The 14,586-nt window shown below is 45.1% G+C and overlaps 1 protein-coding gene across 1 annotated transcript in view; it reads left to right on the top strand.

Moving 5' to 3' along the window:
- The window catches only part of ADAMTS17 (ADAM metallopeptidase with thrombospondin type 1 motif 17), a 398,711-nt gene that overhangs the window by 239,809 nt on the left and 144,316 nt on the right, over positions 1-14,586 (top strand). Inside the window, exons 13-14 of the mRNA XM_075342840.1 lie at positions 9,809-9,975; positions 10,062-10,189. Coding sequence (XP_075198955.1) covers positions 9,809-9,975; positions 10,062-10,189 — 295 coding nt within the window. The remainder of the gene's footprint in view (positions 1-9,808; positions 9,976-10,061; positions 10,190-14,586) is intronic.

The raw sequence follows: 14,586 nt of genomic DNA, 5'->3' as shown, positions 1-14,586 counted from the left end.
AATAATAATATTTATTTCTATAGCGCCAACATATTCCGCAGCGCTTTACAATTCAGGAGGCTCATATACATATCATATACATAAACATATACAAACAAGTAACAATTATAGAAGATACAATATTTAAAAGGAAACCCTGCTCGTGAGAGCTTACAATCTACAATGAGATGGGGGGGGGCAAGGTACAAGTGCTTATTTACAATGACAATCCAGCCATCTCCAGGAAATGGGGGATAGATAATGGCTTCCTGGACCAATAGGCCAGAGCCTTGAGATGCATTTGGGTGCCACGGAGTTTGACGTGGGGTTATGTTCTGAGACGTTGTAGAGGGATTAGGTGAAATTAGTTTGGCTAGGGAGTGTGATAGGCCGCCCTAAAAAGATGCGTTTTTAGGGAGCGTCTGAAGCTGAGTAAGTTGTGATTTGTCCTAACTTCTTGGGGTAGAGCATGCCAGAGGTTTGGTGCAGCTCGGAAGAAGTCTTGGATTCGGGAGTGGGAGGTTCGAATTAGTGTGGATGTTAGTCGAAAGTCATTTGCAGAGCGTAGAGAACGGGTGGGGTGATAGACAGAGAGGAAGGTGGAGATGTAGGGGGGTGCTGCACTGTGGAGAGCTTTGTGGGTAAGAACAAGCAGTTTGAATTGGATCCTGTGATATATGGGCAGCCAGTGCAATGACTGGCACAGAGCAGAGGCATCCGAGTAGCGGTTAGCCAGATAGGTGACCCTGGCTGCTGCATTAAGGATGGATATATATATATATATATATATATATATATATATATTATGTATGTAAGTTAAAATTTTTAAGTTATCCCCTTTCTCAGAAATCCTCAACCTTTGGTTCAGGAACAATATATGACTCGCCAGTCCGGATGTCTGGCTTGCGTCGGTCTGCCAACTTAGTGCATTCGCACCGGGTCTAGCAAACCGCTATGATGAACAATTGAGCAGGTCTCCAAAGAGCATATCTGTATACACGTATAGTGGCCTGGTAGTGTGAAAGATAAATGAAGTGCTAACCTGAACATAAGATGATGCTGCCAGATGGAGGGAGTGCTTTAAGCTTGATGTGATAGTATGATATGAGTGTTTAATGCAACAATACCGAATAAGGATAAGATGGGAACCCCTGGGTGTAAGTATACAGCCTCGGTGTAATTATATCAATAATTTCTAGTAGGCATGAAAGGGGTTAAAAGCTGCACTGCTGTGCAGTAAAGATGAATGCTGGATTTTCAAGATGTGACATTATTCTACACTTTTCAGAGTTATCCTTAGGATTATCACATTGAGCTTATTTTAAATATTGGGGTGGAGGGGGGGGGTCCAATGTGATGTCTGTTTTCCTGATCTCACTTCAGAGCTGTGTAACTGACACTTCTGCAGGTTCCTCTCAGCTTCAGTCTCCATCTCACAGGCAGACAGTGTTGCTGTGAGAGCTGCAGCAAATGTGTTTGTAAGAAGACCAAGTTCAGTGCTACTGTTCCATGTTGGTTACATTTCTCACACTTGTAATGCCCCGTATTATTTAAAATAAGCTCTGGGAGGCAGATTCTCATGTAGATCAGTGTCCTGCCCGTAGCCTGGAACAACTCATTTACCTATAAGAAAAATGTGGATTTCTCTAGAATTAGATATTAGGTCGCAGATATCAAGGTGTCATTTTATTCCGCTTCATGTGACCTACATGACCATGTATATGGATTAGCAGAATTGATCCTAATAACAGATTCCCTTTAAAGAGGTGGTTTCCTACTCTGCAATAGTGGCCACACCCCTGTAAAACTAATATGGAAGGCTTATTCTAAATACCTTGTTTAGCCAATTCTGCCTCTGAGCAGCACTATTGTGGTCCGCTCATCCCCATGAAGTGACCCCCCACCCCTGGGCTCCGTGACATCTGAGATCCAATGATGTCACGTCAACTTCTAGTTGACCCGATATCACCGAGGCGGGCACCAGTCTCCCTGAGTGACTGGGCGGTGGGCAGAGTTTCACTGCTCATCAAAGCCCAGCATGTAGCGCGCTCTCTCCTTCGCTGCAGAGTGCCGCGAGCAGGAGCAATGCTGGGCTGTGATGAGCGACAAAACTCCGCCCACGGCCCAGTCACTCAGGGAGACTGGGGCCCACCTCGGTGCTGTCGGGTCAGCTAGAAGTTGACGTGACATCACCGGATCTCAGAGGTCACGGAGCCCAGGGGGGGTCACTTCATGGGAATGAGTGGAACGCAATAGCGCCGCTCAGAGGCAGAATTGGCTGAACAAGGTATTAAGAAAAGCCTTCCCTATCAGTCTTACAGATGTGTCCACTATTGCAGAGTAGTGAACCACCCCTGTAAACTGTAATTCTCCTATTCTATCTTCAGGAGCACATCACAGACCAAACTTCTGAGTTCCTGCTTGTTGGGGGCTGTGCACTCCCGATTAATGACATTTTTGGCCAGCAGCATGGCTGCGACGCCGAACTGTGTGCTCTCTGATGCTGGACTCATAGTCAGCTTTGTCTGCGCAGAGTTGGAGGAGCGCAGGAACCCTGAAACATAAAGCCTGCTTTACACACTTCAATAGATCTTTCAATCCGTCGTCGGGGTCAAGTTGTAAGTGACGCACATCCGGCATCGTTCGTGATGTATTTGCGTGTGAAACCTACATGCGATCGATATTGAACGAAAATACGGTGATCGCATACACGTCGTTTATTCCTCATACATTGGACGTTTGGTAGTACGAAACTAGTCAATTGTAACGTGTGACATCCCTCATACGATTTTGATGTCTGATGCTATGTGCGCAGGTGTGCGCTCTGCACCGCAGCTTAAAAAAGGTCTGCTTCAGAGCGCAGCTGAAAATCTGCGTTCTGAAGCGCCTCACAATGTCTGTCATTCACTAATCTCTGTCAGTCCGTCACTATCTCTGTCCCTCACTCTCTGTCCATGTCAGTCTATCCCCCTCTCTCATATACTCACCGATCCCCGATCCCCGGTGCTGCACGGCATTCACACTGCTCCGGCGGCTTTTACTGTTTTGAAAAAGCCGGCCGTCCATTAAACAATCTCGTATTCCCTGCTTACCCCGCCCACTGGCGCCTATGATTGGTTACAGTGAGACACGCCCCCCACGCTGAGTGACAGGTGTCACACTGCACCCAATCACAGCAGCCGGTGGGCGTGTCTATACTGTGTAGTGAAATAAATAATTAAATAATTAAAAAAAACGGCGTGCGGTCCCCCCCAATTTTAAAACCAGCCAGATAAAGCCATACGGCTGAAGGCTGGTATTCTCAGGATGGGGAGCTCCACGTTATGGGGAGCCCCCCACCCTAACAATATCAGTCAGCAGCCGCCCAGAATTGCCGCATACATTATATGCGACAGTTCTGGGGCTGTACCCGGCTCTTCCCGATTTACCCTGGTGCGTTGGCAAATCGGGGTAATAAGGAGTTATTGGCAGCCCATAGCTGCCACTAAATCCTAGATTAATCATGTCAGGCGTCTATGAGACACCCTCCATGATTAATCTGTAAATTACAGTAAATAAACACACACACGCCCGAAAAAATCCTTTATTGGAAATAAAAAACACACACACATTCCCTGGTTCACCACTTTAATCAGCCCCAAAAAGCCCTCCTTGTCCGGCGTCATCCAGGATGGTCCAGCGTCGCATCCAGCGCTGCTGCATGGAGGTGACCGGAGCTGCAGCAGACACAGCCCCTCCGGTCACCTCCACGCAGCTAATGAAGACAGCCGTGCGATCAGCTGATCTGTCACTGAGGTTACCCGCGGCCACCGCTGGATCCAGTGACAGCGGGTAACCTCAGTGACTGCTCAGCTGATCGCACGGCTGTCTTCATTAGCTGTGTGGAGGTGACCGGAGCGGCGGTGTCTTCTGCAGCTCCTGTCACCTCCATGCAGCAGCGCTGGATGCGACGCTGGACCATCCTGGATGACGCCGGACAAGGAGGGCTTTTTGGGGCTGATTAAAGTGGTGAACCAGGGAATGTGTTTGTGTTTTTTATTTCTAATAAAGGATTTTTCGGGCGTGTGTGTTTATTTACTGTAACTTACAGATTAATCATGGAGGGTGTCTCATAGACGCCTGACATGATTAATCTAGGACTTATTGTCAGCTATGGGCTGCCAATAACTCCTTATTACCCCGATTTGCCAAAGCACCAGGGCAAATCGGGAAGAGCCGGGTACAGCCCCAGAACTGTCGCATATAATGTATGCGGCAATTCTGGGCGGCTGTTGGCTGATATTGTTAGGGTGGGGGGCTCCCCATAACGTGGAGCTCCCCATCCTGAGAATACCAGCCTTCAGCCGTATGGCTTTATCTGGCTGGTTTTAAAATTGGGGGGGACCGCACGCCGTTTTTTTTAATTATTTAATTATTTATTTCACTACACAGTATAGACACGCCCACCGGCTGCTGTGATTGGGTGCAGTGTGACACCTGTCACTCAGCGTGGGGGGCGTGTCTCACTGTAACCAATCATAGGCGCCGGTGGGCGGGGTAAGCAGGGAATACGAGATTGTTTAATGGGCGGCCGGCTTTTTCAAAACAGTAAAAGCCGCCGGAGCAGTGTGAATGCCGTGCAGCGCCGGGGATCGGGGATCGGTGAGTATATGAGAGAGGGCTGCTCAATTCAGTTACTCAGGAGTTTAGCGGTCACCGGTGAGTCCTTCACTGGTGACCGCTAATCAGGGAGCGGCACAGACAGAGCCGCAGCATGAAAATGAAGTCGGGTGAAGTTCACCCGGGTTCATTCTGATAGTGCGGCTCTGTCTGTGTCTGCTGTCATCTGCCATTCAGCTCTGCTACATGGCTGTCTGTGTCTGCTGTTAGCGGCCATGTAGCAGAGCTGAATGGCAGATGACATAGTAAAAACGCATCCCTACACATTACACACGCTTGTCAAGTCAATAAATAAAAAAAAAAAGGGTGCCCAATGCATACGTCACAGAACACATGATCTAAAGGATCGCACAGAAAATTGATCAATTTCACATAGGCTACTAACGCTCGTGTGACAGCAAATGAACGACCTACGTGCAATCTCATTAGATCGCATATGCAACCTGGGCGTGTCACATCGCATACGAGATCGCATACCTAATTGTAAGGTGTAAAGCTGGCTTTAGAGCAGCGCTTGCAAGATCTGTTGAAAAGATATTGGAAGCTCTAGGCTCCTTTGCTTAGGTGACTATCCTCTGCTCACAGACTGTAAAGTTGGGCAGTAATCTAGGCAATGAGTAGTAAACTATAGAATAAAAAAAATCCCTTTTTTTATGAACTTTGTAACTGTACCCATTATTATTAGACAACCCCTTGAAATATAAAACAAAATACATATTCTGCATCTTAAGCTCCATATTACTCGTTTTTGTTTTTCTTTCTCCATTTACATACCTTCATTAAATCAGCATTTATTAATGTACATTATTAATAAAATTGTGTTACTGGCACAGTAATTGTACATTGTACATTACCACAGGATGTTGTTTTTATTTTATTTTTGTTCCGTTAAGGATTTCTTTTAACGAGGAACTTTGCAAAAATAAACAAAACAAAAGCAACTGACGCTAAATTCAACGTACATTTCTGGCATTTTTCAATTTTACCTATTTGAGAAGTAGCCAGTTTAAAGCGTTATTCCCATCTCAGTCATTTATGGAATATACAAGTAAATGTCTAGTAGATGGGATCCAGCCTCTGGGACAGGCAGGTATCTCTAGAATATGGGATTTCGGACCTCTGTTTTGTGTCAGTTGTCAGTGAGAATGTGGCTGGTCGTGCACTTCTCTCTCCATTCAGTTGAAGATTGTTAAAATAGCTGAGGACGTCTGTCTTTTATAGATATAAAAAAAGCTCAACATAAAATGAAATAAGCGCAAAACCTAACCTGTAAACTACTTCACAAATGATTACTTTCTGTCTACATTATAGAAAAAAAATGAAAAAAAACTCACCAGAAAAAGACATTAGCCAACAAAGGTCAAACAGCAAATGCACTTGCAGGATACAGCCCTATAATAATGGCGGGGGTAACACAGGTGCAGAATACTGATGCGGCCACCACTCTCAGCCTACCATATCATGGAGGGGTGATTGCTGGTATTAAACATGCATGCAGATGAGGTTTGCAAAGGGCACCAGTCACACAGGTACTTGTGATGCACAGTGTGTGGCTTACAGCATATTGATGACGCCCATACTATTGGATCAGGCCGGCTGCCCAGCACTATAGAAGTGCACCCTAAAGGACAGGCACCCCAAAGGGCTTGGCTGCATCCTGCAGAAAATTGTGCAATAAAAAAAAATATATAAAATAATATTTAAAGGGAACCAATCACCAGGATTTTTGTATATAACCTAAAGCCAGTGCTGTACTGGCACTATCAGGCCAATTCTCCACATATATTTCGTGGTCAGCTCGGATGTATAGGTTTTGAAATCCAAGAAAGTAAAGCTTCTTGAGTGACAGCAGCTGAGGATCAAATAATATCTGGGGGGGGGGGAATCATACTTATCCCCTCCCCCTGTTAGTTTTAGCATAAGTATTATACAATCGATGTAACTTTTCACTTCAAGGGCCTGTGTTGAGGTCATACCCATGTGACCAGAAGGGGCAGGGCCTCAGCCAACAAAGCTGATACCACGAAGCAACATTTTCTTATTGGCTGAGGCCCTGCCCCTTCTGGTCACATGGGTATGACCTCACCACAGGCCCTTGAAGTGAAAGGTTACACCGATTGTATAATACTTATGCTAAAACTAACTGGGGGAGGGGATAAATATGATTTCCCCCCCAGATATTTTCTGATTCTCAGCTGCTGTCAGTCAACCAGCTGCCGATTTTATAAACTTTACTTTCTTGGATTTCAAAACCTAAACATCTGAGGTGACCACTAAAGGTATGTAGAGAATCAGTCTGATAGTGCCAGTATAGCACTGGCTTTTGGTTATATACGAAAATCCTGGAGATTGCTTCACTTTAAATATTGATTCATATTTTGACCAAAATACGTAAGCTCGTAACCCAGTCATCAAGGGTCCCCACGATTCAGAAAAATTTAAAAAACGTATCAGAAAAAGCCATTAGCCAACAAGGGTCAAACAGCAAATGCACTCTCAGGATGCAGTCAGCCCCCTATAATAAAGCTGAGGGCACCACATGTGCAGAATAACGTTGAGACTACCACTTACAGCCTACCAACTCATGGAGGTGGTGCTTGCTGGTATTATACATGCACACTAATGGCGTTGGCATAGGGCACCAGTCACACAGGTACTTTTGATGCACAGTGTCTGGCTTACAGCCTATTGATGACGTCCATCGGTATTCTGCACCTGTTACCCCCACCTTTATCATAGGGGGCCCGCTGCATCATGGAAGTGCATTTGCTGTTTGCCCCTTGTTGGCTAATGGCTTTTTCTGGTGAGGTTTTTTTTCTCTGAATTTATGTCCTTTGCTGTGAATTATTTTGAATATAGTGTAGGGACTCATAAGCGTAGAGACCCTTGATGATTGAATTACGAGCTTACATATTTTGGCCAAAATATGGACCAATACCTTACATTTTTATTAAATATAATTTTTTATTGCACAATTTTTTGCAGGGTGCAGCCGTGCCCTTTGGGGTGTCTGTCTGGTGGGGTACACTTATATAGTGCTGGGAAGCTTACGTTATAGAAGCAGCATGATATATGTCCTGGCACATGGAAAACACTACAGTTAGTAGAGTATTGAAGGCTAAAATCTTATGTCATTCATTTTCTATAGGATGCACTTTATAAGGATCTGAAATTGTTTCAGCAATTTTACACCAATTTGTTCCACTGCCTTTATATGTCTATTCTTACATAATGTGTTTCTGTTGATTGCTTAGCTCTTGCATTCTTTTATATGGTAACGTGTACATTTCTCTCCGAATTTCTGCAAAATGGTTGTTTAGTGTTCCAGAAGAGTTTGCAAATGTGTCTCGTAAATCATTGTAATGAGCTGGTTGTATTAGCAGGAGATGGAGCGGAAATGTAACTCTGTTATGTGGATAGACTCAGCATTAGCCCAGACCTAATACAAGTACAGATTTATTAACCTGCAGACTGAAAGACTTCCAGGAAACATGAATCCGGCATTGGAAATTTTTTTTTTTGTATTGTTGAAGGACATAGAAAACCCCAAAAGAATGAGCCGGAGTATAAGTTGGTATATGTGCAATAGGAGCACGTTTACACTTTAGCCATGTCACAGATAAAACCCAAAAGAAAACCACAAGATGAGTATATGTGGTGCCCCTGAGGCTTCAGGCGCCTCAGGGTATTGCACCTCTTTTAAGCGGTAATAGACATCCCGGGTTAGGAGGGGTTTAACTGCCGGTGCCTTCACAAAACCACACACATAAAACAAGGTGCTTTACCATAGGGGGGTGGACTAGGGCAGACAGGGAGGTTAGCCATCTTGAAGCATGGGACTTCCCCAGTCGCTAGGATAACCAATGGGGGCAACACCACTTGGAGTAAGAAGTAGGCACAACCATCTCACTAGAGCAGACCAGACTTTCCCGGGCACTTTCTTAGGATAACATCTCGCACAGACAACAGGAGTCGAGTGTTTCTCTTTCTTCGTGAGGCCCGTGGCTTGGAGCTGGAGGCTCACCCCGGGTTCCGGATAGCAAACAGGGGACACTTTACTAGAAAGACTTCCACGGGCACCGGCGGTGACCGCTGACTATTCGGGATCGGCTGGCGCCCAACATGGCAGAGACCAGTACTCTGGGGCAGGGCCTGAACTACCAGCGAGTAAAAACTGGAACCGCAGCCTCTGCCTCTCATTTGCCGTCGCCCAGCGCTGCAGCGCCAACGGGGACTACCACCCCCCCATCCGTCCTCCGTCATCCTCCCTGGGGTAACTCCGCTCCGCCTGTGGGGAGCGACACCATCCAGGCTGCGACCTTCACCATTAGCCCCGGAGAGCGGCACCCGCAGTGGCGGCCCATCTCTGGCCGCGGACCAAAGATTGTGTCACGATCTAAAAAGACTTTCCTCACTGTCACTACCCCCATTCTCCATCCTTCCTCCTGTCCACCACTTTCCCTCCCTTCTTTACGCCTCGGGGTCACGAAACCAGGCTAGGTCAGCTCGTGACGACGCAGTGCATCTGCCCCCCCCCGACCCGGCGACGAGTCACGTTAACCTCCTTGACTCCAGGGTGTTACATATATACCCTATAATAAAGTAAATAGATAAATGGTTGTAGTAGTACATTTAAATAACATAGAGCACTTGATCAATGAGTGTAAAAGCCATCCCAGCATGACAAGGTTTGTCCAATCGGGACGGTGCTACTCTAGTATTACAACCTTACCTTGCGTCAGTGACATCAGTGTGAATAAGGTTAGAGAAGGACAAGGCCTGAACTGCAGCCTCCTGTCCTGGGAAGTTAAATAGATGCAATGTCTAGCTCAAAAGGGAGAGATTACACCCCCATTTGCACAGAGTAAAAAAAAAAACCACATAATAACCAAAAGAATGAGCCGGAGTATATGTTTGGTATATGTGCAATAGCAGTACGTTCTCACCATGGCTATTTACAGACAAAACCCGAGAGAAAAAAAACAAATGAGCATATACCCTATAATAATATAAATAAATAAGTAAGTAGTAGTAGTTCATTCAAAGAACATAGGGCTCTTGGTTAACACTGTTTGATCACATAGCATAAAAGGACATAGCCTACAAGACATGAATAGGAGGGTGTCCTAGTTGATGAGCCTTCAGGTTTTGTTCTTTTCCTTTTTTGTAGTCCTGGACTTGGTGGTCAAAGCTGTAAAGGGACAAGTGTGGAGCACATGGTTTGTGAGAATTCACCATGTCCCAAGGGAGGTTCCAGTTTTCGGGACCATCAGTGCCAATCTCATGGCCGCAACATGAACAAAAAGAAAAGCCCCCTTACAGCAGTAATCTTCGATGGTAAGTCTTTTGGTTAATAGATGATTGAACTTTTGTATTCTTAATGTGTCGATCCTATCAATATTGTGGTTTGTTTTTTTCCTCAGATAAGCCATGTGAGCTGTATTGTTCCCCGGTTGGCCGAGATGCCCCAGTGCTTATGTCAGACAGAGTCCTGGATGGAACACCGTGTGGTCCTTATGAGGCGGATCTCTGCGTTCATGGCAGGTGCCAGGTGGAGTAGCTCATGTGTTTTTTTTTCCTCAGGTTACACTATTTGTTAGTGCAGAGCAAGATGAAGTAATGTTATAATGTTTTGCTCGTATCCATATTCTTAGCCCATGATTGTAATGCAGAGCTCAGATTCACATTCCTTAGCTTTATAAACTAGCTTTAATTTCAGATAATTATGCTTTCTATATTTATTTGGATTATGTACATTAGTTTATATTCTTTTCAAGCAAAAAGTAGGAGGCTTAGGTGCTTAGGCTTTCTCTAAAATCACAGACAACATAAAGGGTTAGGGAAAGCTAATGCATGCTTATTTAATCAGGGAAAAAGAAAATGCCACCAATCATTAAATGGGTACAGCTAGATTTTCTTTACCAAAATATACAAGTGAGGGCATAAAGTAAGTAAAGCAAACTAACATTGTGCAATAATTCTACAGTCATCCAACTCTGCAGGCATTACATTAGTGATTAGTCTATGAAATGTTGAGGTCTCCTATAGTCAACTGAGGTTTCAGACAGTCCCCCAGCCGGCCATCAGATTCCTACACCTTTTACCATGGAACAGCTTTTCGAATTTTCCTTAATATTTTAAAGAATCTCTAGTCATTAAAGGGATGATCCATAAAATAAAATGTTGGGGTTTTTTTTAACTTCAATCTTCAAAACAATAATGTGCATCTATTAAAATTTTTGAACTTAATTTAGCAATTTTTGACATCCTCTTAGAAAAGCAGTTTTTTTTAGCTCAACACAAAGGAGACTAGATCCTGTGTTGAGACATCACAGTACTAAGTGACTCTCACTATGTCTCCACTCCATTAGGTGTCACTCTCCACTGGGAGGTGGCACTTTTTCCCACATTATTTTTGTTTCATATGGGGTCCAAAAGTTTCCCACTCCTCTGTTTAGCCCAAACTGCATCCATCTCATCCAAGGGGTCCATTGCCTCCAGGTAGACTTTGTGGCACCAACACTCCATAATTCTAGAATATCATTTTTCTTTCTCCTGGATTTTTTAAGTAATGATCCAATTGGATCAGGCAAGTAAAGAACAAAGAAAATATATTTCCAAAATTCTTATTCATTGTATTATCCTGTGGATAATGGACCCAGATGGAAAAAATGTAAAGGGATTCCTAAATAGATATTACGGCCTGACACACAACCTAAGGGCTAGGAAACACGGCAAGTAAAGGCCCCGTCACACTAAGCAACATCGCTAGCAACATCGCTGCTAACGAACAACTTTTGTGACGTTGCTAGCGATGTTGCTGTGTGTGACATCCAGCAACAACCTGGCCCCTGCTGTGAGGTCGTTGGTTGTTGCTGAATGTCCTGGGCCATTTTTTAGTTGTTGCTGTCCCGCTGTGAAGCACAGATCGCTGTGTGTGACAGCGAGACAGCAACAACTAAATGTGCAGGCAGCAGGAGCCGGCTTCTGCAGAGGCTGGTAACCAATGTAAACATCGGGTAACCAAGAAGCCCTGTCCTTGGTTACCCGATATTTACCTTCGATACCAGCCTCCCCCGCTCTCACTGCCTGTGCTGCCGGCTCCTGCTCTGTGCACATGTAGCTAGCTGCAGGACACATCGGGTTAATTAACCTGATGTGTGCTGTAAGTAGGAGAGCAGGGAGCCAGTGCTAAGCATTGTGCGCTGCTCCCTGCTCTGTGCACATGTAGCTGCAGCACACATCAGGTAATTAACCCCATGTGTGCTGTAAGTAGGAGAGCAGGGAGCCAGCGCTCAGTGTGCGCTGCTCCCTGCTCTGTGCACATTTAGCTGCAGCATACATCGGGTAATTAACCCGATGTGTGCTGTAACTAGGAGAGCAGGGAGCCAGCGCTAAGCATTGTGCGCTGCTCCCTGCTCTGTGCACATTTAGCTGCAGCATACATCGGGTAATTAACCCGATGTGTGCTGTAGCTAGGAGAGCAAGGAGCCAGCGCTCAGTGTGCGCTGCTCCCTGCTCTCTGCACGTGTAGCTCCGTGCGGTGGTAACCAAGGTAAATATCGGGTTGGTTACCCGATATTTACCTTAGTTACCAAGCGCAGCATCTTCCACGCGGCGCTGGGGGCTGGACACTGGTTGCTGGTGAGCTCACCAGCAACTCGTGTAGCCACGCTCCAGCGATCCCTGCCAGGTCAGGTTGCTGGTGGGATCGCTGGAGCGTCGCAGTGTGACATCTCACCAGCAACCTCCTAGCAACTTACCAGCGATCCCTATCGTTGTTGGGATCGCTGGTAAGTTGCTTAGTGTGACTGGACCTTAAAACGGGCCAAATGGAATGCAATAAAAAAATCGCATTCCATTCGGACCCATGATACTCTATGGGGCCGTTCCCATGCGTGATTTTTTTTCTCAGCCCTAATCAGACCGAAAAAACATCAGCTGATAATGGAGGAGATAGCGAGATTAGTCCCTCCCTCTTTTCTGCTGCTGTTATCTGATCGCAGGATCACAGCACAGTATCATGACACTTAGCTCACGCCCGCAACATAGCAGGAGCCAAAGGTCATTAGCATATTGCATCCAATAATCTGCCATTGGATGCCATACGTTTGTGTGTCCACGGCCTAATACATAAAATCCAACAACATATTAACTTTAATTTTTTGGATAAAATTAATACAAAAAAAGAGGCCTTCACTCTTGTTTGATCCAGGTCAAAAAGAGGCAATCAAGGAATAATTTTGTTGTATGTAGATAATACGGGACTTCTGTGTAGTTGTGTCTCATGTCATATGAGCAAGAGTCAGTATATATTATCTAACACCGCAATCCGAATCCTACACTGTACTGCTGAGGAGCAGCAATTCCACAACAGTACTGTATGGTTTGGCTGATAAGACTTTTAAAAATATTATTGACCTTTATAAAAATCATTGCAAATGTTGAAAAAACAGAAAATAAACTATATCAGTCGACAAACTCAGCTTGACGTCTGTACTTTGAATTAATAATTCACTGCACCCCTTTGTCGCTCTAAGAAAAAGCAACAGTTGGAGGCAGAAATTGTATGGAAAAGGGGGGAGCCAGCACTGCTTGAGCATGGCATGCAAACAATTAAAAGTGAAAATTCACATATTATTCCAACTGTACTATAATGCAAAATGAGATTTTTAGCAAATAATTGATCAATGTTCTGAACCGCCCCTGCCACGTCACTGCAAATCTCGATAGAGTGGTCCTACTCTATATTTAATATTTACACTGTGCCATGCGGCCTGCTAAATTCATTAAAAGCAGAACCATATTGAAGCAACATATGTACCTGTAACATTTCAGAAACCGCTTCCATGTTTACAAGGAAAGGCAACTGCGAATGAAGGCACTCCAGGTCCCAGCATGTGCAGCGAACGTCACACACGCTGGGACAATGTCAGAACTGGCCCTCACAGTGCCAGACCAGGGTCCATAAATGAAGGCGGAACAGATCCAAGTATAAGGTGCTTAATTAACAAAGCCTGTGGACAAGGGGGAGGTGGTTGAATGTGAACAGCCACCAATGTATAATTTTGATAGAAGCAGAAGGAATTTTCAAACCAAACCAGACGTGCACGGCATGGTGGGAGTCAGCCACCGGACCAGTAAACAACAGAAAAGGGTGGAGCCAGCACTGCTTGAGAATGCCATGGAAACAATTAAAAGTGAAAATGCACATATTATTCCAACTGTACTATAATGCAAAATGAGATTATTAGTAAATAATTGATCAATTTTTTGAGCTACCCCTGCCACGTCACGGCAAATCTCGATAGGGGGGTCCTACTCTATATTTAATATTTACATTGTGCCATGCGGCGTCCTAAATTCATTAAAAGCAGAACCATATTGAAGCAACACATATATACTGTACCTGTAACATTTCAAAAACCACTTCCAGGTGTTTTCCACCTGTCTGTCTTCCTCTCCCGGTGTGTTGTTTCATTGTAGCGGTGAGGCTAGCATCAGTCACCTGCCCACTCTGTAGCCAGGGACTATTGTAGGGTCATCCCAAGGCTTCAGGTTCCGTCTCGGTGACAGGTGAGGAACCTGTGTCTAGGAGTGCAGGATACAGCGGCAGGTAAGTGAGGAGGTGTCCATCTTCCCTCTCACTAGCGCTAGGGCCCACCATTGTTAATGTTTCCCCTGTGTACCCCTTGTTTGTCTTGTGTACCCCTTGTTTGTTGTTATTTGGCCTCACGCCGGACCTCCCCTGGTCCCTGTGTGACAGCTACTTGGCTCGTGATGACAACTAATCAAATCGCATATTTGTGGTCATGTGACAACCTCTCCAACTGGCTAGCAGAGCCATATTCTAACAGTTTGTACATTGGACACTGTTAGCGGTACTTTGCACGCTGCGACATCGCTACTGCAATGTTGTCTGGGTCAAATTGAAAGTGACGCCCATCC

Source organism: Anomaloglossus baeobatrachus, chromosome 4, assembly GCF_048569485.1.
Source record: "Anomaloglossus baeobatrachus isolate aAnoBae1 chromosome 4, aAnoBae1.hap1, whole genome shotgun sequence".
Taxonomy (NCBI): domain Eukaryota; kingdom Metazoa; phylum Chordata; class Amphibia; order Anura; family Aromobatidae; genus Anomaloglossus; species Anomaloglossus baeobatrachus.
The sequence above is the reverse complement of the archived record's forward strand: the minus strand, read 5'-3'. Positions and strand labels throughout refer to the sequence as shown.